This window comes from Morus notabilis, unplaced genomic scaffold (genome assembly GCF_000414095.1).
Source record: "Morus notabilis unplaced genomic scaffold, ASM41409v2 Scaffold1271, whole genome shotgun sequence".
Taxonomy (NCBI): Eukaryota; Viridiplantae; Streptophyta; class Magnoliopsida; order Rosales; family Moraceae; genus Morus; species Morus notabilis.
This window is the reverse complement of record NW_010365329.1, coordinates 11,887-19,533: the sequence shown is the minus strand read 5'-3', so window position 1 is coordinate 19,533 and position 7,647 is coordinate 11,887. Positions and strand designations below refer to the sequence as shown.

Genomic DNA, 7,647 nt, shown 5'->3' with positions numbered 1-7,647 from the left:
GTGGCGATCTTGTTGTAGCTGACGTCGAGCTCGACGAGGGAGAGGAGGAGGCCGATGGAATAAGGTAGGGTTTCGAGGTACTGGAAGTTCTGGCTGACGTTGAGGACCTCGAGGTTGATGAGGTTTTCGAGGTCGTCGGGGAGTGACCGGAGGCAGTTGAGGCGGGCGTCGAGGGCGCGGAGGGAGGTCAGGTGGGTGAGGGAGTGGGGGAGGAAGACGAGCTTGTTGGAGTTGACCGAGAGCTTCCTTAGGTTGTTAAGCTCGAAGCCTATTGTGTCTGGGAGTTTGGTCAGCTTGTTGAAGTTTGCATTCAGCTCTTCCAATGATCTGCATGCAATGTTAGTCCGTTGTGATCATGAAACACATTAGATATACATATCACGTTTTATCGGCCGTGTGTATGTATGATATTTGAAAAAGTAAAAAAAAAAAAAAAAAAAAAAAAAAAAAAAAAAAAAAAAAACTTATAGGAATTAAATGTATAGAACTCATGAATAGTAATAAATTTATATGTACATTAGTTTACCAATCCATCTCAAAAACTTAAGTTGTTAGGAGGTGGGTTAATAATAGTTTTATACTTTAACACTCCCCCTTACGTGTGAGTTGCATAATGGGCAATCGTGTGGGTAAATTAATTGGAAAGCTCAACACGCGAATATTTAAGTCCAAGATATATTAAAAACCCAACACATGATGAGAATTTAAATGGAGATAAATAGTGTAATTACAGGGGTTAAACTCAGGACCTCCCGCTTTAATACCATATTAGTTTATCAATTCATGATAAACTCATGAATAATAATAAATTTATATGTACAAGCCTTGTTAAGTCGAAAAATGATAAATGTTACGGTCACTTATTGTTGCCATACATTTTTCAACTATTTAGACCTTCTTATATACTACGGCCTTATTCATTACGTACAGTATTTTCTCTCACAAAAATTTAAATTTAACTTTTTCACTACAATATTTTTTCTCACATACACAACTCAAATTATGACTTGAGTTGTACAAATAAACATAGCCTAAAGATGTTTGAATTTATATATATATATATATATAAACATATGGGTGTGGTTTATTAATAGTTATTCTAATATTTACCATTAATGAGTATTATTGTTTTAATTATAAGATATTAATTTGACGGTTGTGATAAATTGGATAGTTGATTAAAAAAAAATAATAATAATTAATGAAGTAGATTTTTATCACGTCACGTTATTAAATTTTATATTTGATGAGTAACCACCCTAAAACATAATCATTAAAAACTCATGTCTATATATATTTAAACCTAACCATTGACAACATATGTGTTCGTTTATAAATGATGAAGTAAGATAATTATATTATGGACAACTAGCTAATATTCCTAATTAAGTTGGCGACTAGATGATCCGTCCCTTATCAATAGTACTTCTGCAAAAGGTACTTCTTGTATTAGGACGGTGACAACTATATCGTTCATCATACAAAAGGTGTTTATTTTTTTTTTTTTTTTTTAAATAATTTTATAAAGATCGGCATTAATACAAGAATGCTCAACATGATGAAGCGTGGGAAATTTTATACTTGTATAGGGAAAAAAGTTAGGGCTTGTTCTTTTAGAGTTTAACTTGAGTATAATTCTTGAGTTGAATTTGAATTATAACTTGAGTTGAACTTGTAACTTGAGTTTGTGTTTGGTTGTGTACATTTGAGTTATAGTTTAAGATAAGAATCTTTTTGAGTTTGTGTTTGAGTGAGTCAAAACTTGAATTTATATTTAGATAGTATTTTAATAAAAACTCAATGCTGATGAAAAATTTTAATAGGGTATATAGGTCGGGTTTTATTCGTCTTTTCATTATCAACGCATAGAAAAAAAAAATCATCTCAATCAGAATTAAAACGAAAAAATTATAGCATTTTTAAGAATAGAAAAAATATTGTTCATTAATTTGAGTTCGAATTTTTGAACTCGAGTTGAAGGGGAAACTTGAACTCGAGTTTTAGTCCTAAACTCGAGTTTGAACTCGAGTTTAAACTTAAAAAAACATAAACTCAAATAAAATTATAACTCGAGTTACATTTTTTTGAGTTTTTCACTCAAAAGAATAAGCCCTTAGAAACTAAAATTACAGAACCAACTTTAGAATCAATTTTCGCCTTTCCAAAAAAGAAACAAAAGTACTGTGGCTGAAAGAAATTAGAAAGAGAAAGAGAAAAAGAGTAAAATTAGCAACCATATATATTCTAGGTGATTATCTTCCCCTATAATGACTATCTCCACAAAAGCTACCTCATGACTGAAAGAGCTTATTTTCTTTTCCGGATTTAAATTATAACTTAATCGTTTTGGTCTATATTTTAAGTCACTTCGGCCGTACATTGAGTATGAGCGGTTAGAAAGTCTTCATCAGCTGCCCAAAAGTGGTCCCTTTTTTTTTTTTTTTTTTCCTCCCTCTTTTGCGTGTATGTATACAAGTATGACTATATGTATGTAATGTACAGTTTCTAGTTCCTTTTTTTTGCCCTATAAGCATTGAATTACAAACATTTATTCGACATTCTTTTTTCCAATGTGCCATTAAACTTGCGTCCACATCTAGTGCACAAGTCAAAGTGACAATTATGACGCTTAAAGTGGAATTTACTAACCTCATCTTAGTGCAATATGATTTATTCCACAAGAAGGTGCAAACTGTCAAACTAGGAGGTTTTTCTTTTGTTTTTGGGGTAAAGAGAATTAAACTAATATTGTTAATTGATACCACATAATAATTATTGTGACACGCAAATAATTTATAATTATATTCAAGGACACATGCTTACATATTAAATGGCCAGATGCTAGCTTTTTCAAAACTTAGCTTATATTCATCAATAACTACATTAATTTGTTATGTGTTCAGTGATATAAACTTTTGGGAGATAGAGCCAAATGACCGGTTTTTAGAGGGGTTTTTTTTTTTTTTTTTAAATGGCCGAAGTTTTGTAAAATTGTAAAAATTGACGGTTTTAATAACTTGGTAGTCAATCACTGATTGACTTAACAAACTTTAACTAATTGACTTAGTGGCGAGGTCAATTACTGATTGACTTAATGGTCTATCAATGATTGACTTTAGTTTATAACTAATTGACTCAATGATTTTTCATTGTTAATCAATATTAGTTAATAATTAACCAAAATAAATTAGTAATTAATCAATTTCAATCAACAAATTACAAGGTTTTTAATGATCAATGAATTAATAATGAATCGGTTAGTCACTAATTGACCGTGAGTCAATAATTGATTAACTGTGGTCAATAACTGATTAACTATAGGTAGATCACTGATTGACTCTTGTAAACAAAACAGTCATTTTCATAAAATTAAAAAAGTTCCGCCATTTATGAAAACAGATGGTAAAAAAAATCATTTAACTAATTTTTCTTAATTTTTTTTATCCTTATCTGACAGGGAACGAGATAAAAATAAGAATAATTAGGATATTTAAATTTACAGTTGTGAATGTCTATTATGATTATTTAGGATTGTATGAGTTATTTGCTTATTTGGTTAAGTTTAGATTTTAGGAGTAATCACCAAAAAAGAGTTTAGATGTTAGGAGTCTATCAATAAAGATGTTATTTATATTTTCAATTCAGACTTTGAAGATTAATTGAATATAGTCTTCTCTCCCTCTTCTTCTATTTCTCCCTCTATTCTTCTCTTCTTCTCCTTCTCTTTCTCTCTCTATTTCGTTAATCATCTTAGTCCGACATCACTGATTCACTAGATCATATCCTTAATGTTCTATATATAATATTATTAATATCCTTCTTTCAAAGAAGAAAATAAAAATAAAAGGGGAGTGAGATTATAAAATAACAAACCTGCAATTTTCTATTGTTTTTGGGAGAGATTCAAGAAGATTTCCGGACACATTCAAAACCTTGAGCTTGGAGAGACAACCAATGGAGTTTGGAAGAGATCTAAGCTGATTTGAGTGCACGTCTAACACTACCACATTCAGTAATCTGGCAATTAAGGACTCAGGTATGATCTGTAGAATAATTAATTAAAAGAGATATGATAAGTAATTCAAGTTATATAAAAGCAAACCATATTATATTATTCTATCTTTATTTTATTAATCTCCTTCTCTTTTTATAATATTTCATCTTTTTCCTGAAATGATTTTTAAATATTTCTTTACGTATAGCCGAGATCAATTACAAGTGGTTATGAACCAAACGTTAAATTATAGGAATGGATAGATAATGAGACAAAACTAACAGGAAGCGTGACAATATTGAAATATTATGTTGCTAAGAGGACAGAAAATTTTAAGAGAGTCAATTGACATAAAATAATATTTCTAAACACTTCCCTCTCTCTCTCTCTCTCTCTCTATATATATATATATGGACACACATATATTAATACATCCAAAGAGGAAGACAACGATATGTATAAAAGTTGATACCAAGCGTACATTCCTTATCACTAAATGATATTATATATATGCATGTATGTGAATTTGAAGTAACATAGAGGTAATGGACGCGTTTGAAACTCATTTTAAAATGATTTTATTTTTTTTATGAAAATGAAAATGAAAATATTTTCAATCTTAGACAAAAATTATTTTTAAAAATACATTGGGTAGTTTTATCAAGAGATTATTTTCAGTATAAAAAAAAAAACTCATTAATGTTTCTCTCAATCCCTCTCTGCTCGAGAGAGGAGAAAACAAAAATAAAAAATGAAAAACGACTAAAAGTCATTTTTCATTTCTATCTCATTTTACACTAAACTAAAAAATTATTTTCATTTTTGTTTTTTGTCTTTATTACGCCAAACACCGTTTTAGAAACGTTTTTATTTTTTTCTTTTTCAAAAAACGTAAAAAATAAAAACAAGATCAATTTTAAACACGGCCAATATTTTGAGAGACATGGAAACCAATTAAAATATTGTGGAAAGCGAAGGATTTTTCTTTTAATGGTTTGAAATAAATAACAGAAACAAACTATTAGTCCAAGAATAGAAAGAAAGATGAATCTCCTCCAATCAATCATATGAAGACCACGAAAATAGTAAATATCAAAAGCTGCTTAGTTGTAACGGTAAGGTGTTAAAAAAATAAAAAAATAAAAAAAAAAACTAAATAGAGGAGAAAAGACTATACTAATTGGAAAAAATAAAAATAATTTTGACCCGTGGAAAAGACTAAATACCCGCGGGTGACAATTTTGGTTATTTTGGAATTAAATAGCTAAATTAGTTAAAAAGAAAAAATATCTGGGTTTTCAGCTTCCTATCATCATCTCTGGTCTGATGACAGGAGACTAAACGTGGCCATTTTCAACTCCTTAAAAACCCTGTTTGGGAGCTGAGAAAAAGAAGGAAAGATGAAAGAAAAGCGAACGCCTTTAAAAATGAAACATTGGAAAGAAAAGAGGAAAGGCCGTACTGTATATTAATTTTTGCCATTAGTTGAAGACAGTAACTGCAAACTAATTATTATATCATTCAAACAGCAAGCTAAAGTAGAAAAAGGAATACAATTTTTATTGCTATATATATTAAAAAAAATTACAGTCCTATTTTATTTCCAATGGATTTATATGAAAGCATATGGGAAGAAGGGAAAAAAAATCCAAAACAAATCAAACCTGCAACTACCCTGAAGATTGACATATAATCTCTTGGAGGTAAATTTTATAACTTTATGGATAAAAATGTTTCATTACCAGAAATATAATCATGTGGAGATGAAAAAACAATGAAAATGAAAAAAGAAAAAGAAACTTTTAAGAGAAGAAAATTTTCATGACTTACCTGAAGATTGTTGTTGGAGAGGTCAAGCTTACAAATAATTCCCAAATTGAGAGGAGTGTTTGGGAGAGATTCCAAAGACATGCCACTCAAATCCACTATCTCAAGCCTCTCATGATCTTGATTATCATCTTTGGATTTTCTCTTTTGATGATGAAAATTATTACTATTATTATCACTATTAATATTGTTATTATGACCCCTACTAGTACTAAAAGTAACACTTCTCCTCAAATTATTATGATCCATCTTCATTTGTTGCTTCTCAAACATCATCTTCCAAATATAAAAAAAAAAAAAAAATCACAAAGCCAATACCCAAAAACCAAAAAAAAATTCCCACCTTTAAAAACACCAAACAAGAAAAGACTTTCCCACAAAACGAGAGAGAGAGAGAGAGAGAGAGAGAGAGAGAGAGAGAGAGAGAGAGAGAGAGAGAGAGAGAGAGAGAGAGAGAGGGTGTATAAAACTTGTTTAGATAGAAGAAAGTAAGGCCGTTAAATATTGAGGGAGAGAGAAAGAGAGAGAGAGATAAAGGACGTACGGAGGAGAGAGAGAGAGTGGATATAAAACACGTGGAAGTGACGAAGAGGAAGTACAAGAGGCCGTATAGAAGTTACGTGGCCACGTAGGGCAATTGAGAGAGATAAAAAGTCAACGCTCGTTTTTTTGTTTTGTTGAAACTTAGGCCACCCGCGAATCTCGGCCGGGTCTGAATTTTTATGCCCATTTGCGCTGTTTTTTTTTATTTATTTTTGGGGTGGACCAAATCCAACTTGGGATTTCTTTAGATTACAGTTTTGCTAAATTCAAATTATATTTATTATGTTTCCTTTTTTTATATTATTAATAATATTAGCATTTTCTATAGCTCGGTTCACAATGAATTGAGGATAAAGTTTGTGTATTACCGAGACCACTTTTCTAGGGTAATTAGAGAAATTAATTAGAAATAATTTGGTGGTTAATTACTTGGCTAGATAGTAAGAATCAAGCTTCTCCAATTGATCTGTTTGTTTTTGTTGTATTCCTTTTTTTTTTTTTTAAAAAAATCTTAGAATTGGTAGATTCAAACTCTTCACTTTATAATGAAGCTAGGTATATACAATTACCGCTAGATATGCATGTAATTGTCGTCGTCCTTGTTGTTTTATTAGAAGGAAAAATTCTCTTAAAAAGAAAAAAAAAATTGTGGGTTGAAAGATAGATGAGAGAGAGACCATAGAGAATTAAAGAAGCACAAAAAGGATCTAAAATTGTGCTCTTAGTTGTCAAACATTTAAAAAACGGAGGAAAACCAATTTCTGCGCTTCTTTTCTATATTAAACAGTTCTAAATCGTTAGCATTTTAAATGCCTTAATTAGTGGTAAAACCCAAATTGAATGGAAATAATTCCTTTAGAATGCAATATTTAACAAAAAAAATTAGTGGTAGTAATTGTATGCTCCATTTTTCTTTGCCTTTTATATGAGATTGCAATTACTCTTAGAAAATATAGAAGAGCATACGAGATTGAAGCTGATCCTACCTAGATAAGGCAAGAAATATGATGGGTGCGTTTGGAATTGGTTCCAAAACGTTTTTATTTTTTGTATGAAAATGAAAACAAAAACGTTTTTATTTTCATTTTGAAATCATTTCTGAAAATGCGTTTGGTAGTTTTATTCTGAGATTGTTTTCAATTTTAAAAAAACTAAAATTGTGTTTGGTAGTTTAATTTTTAAAAACATGTATATAATATTAAAATTAATAATATATTAAATAAACTAAAACCCATTTCCTTACTACCTACCTCATCAATCAACGGAGACGAGAGTGGGGGAGG

At 30.2% G+C, this 7,647-nt stretch overlaps 1 protein-coding gene across 1 annotated transcript in view; it reads right to left on the bottom strand.

The window, feature by feature from the left end:
- Positions 1 to 6,102, bottom strand: part of LOC112093501 (plant intracellular Ras-group-related LRR protein 6-like) — a gene marked incomplete at its 3' end in the record, with an annotated part of 12,663 nt that extends 6,561 nt beyond the window's left edge. The window contains exons 1-3 of the mRNA XM_024172074.1: positions 5,825 to 6,102; positions 3,874 to 4,043; positions 6 to 327 (exon numbers count right to left, since the gene is read on the bottom strand). Of these exons, the coding sequence (XP_024027842.1) occupies positions 6 to 327; positions 3,874 to 4,043; positions 5,825 to 6,097 (765 nt within the window). The remainder of the gene's footprint in view (positions 1 to 5; positions 328 to 3,873; positions 4,044 to 5,824) is intronic.
- Positions 6,103 to 7,647: the final 1,545 nt, after the last annotated feature.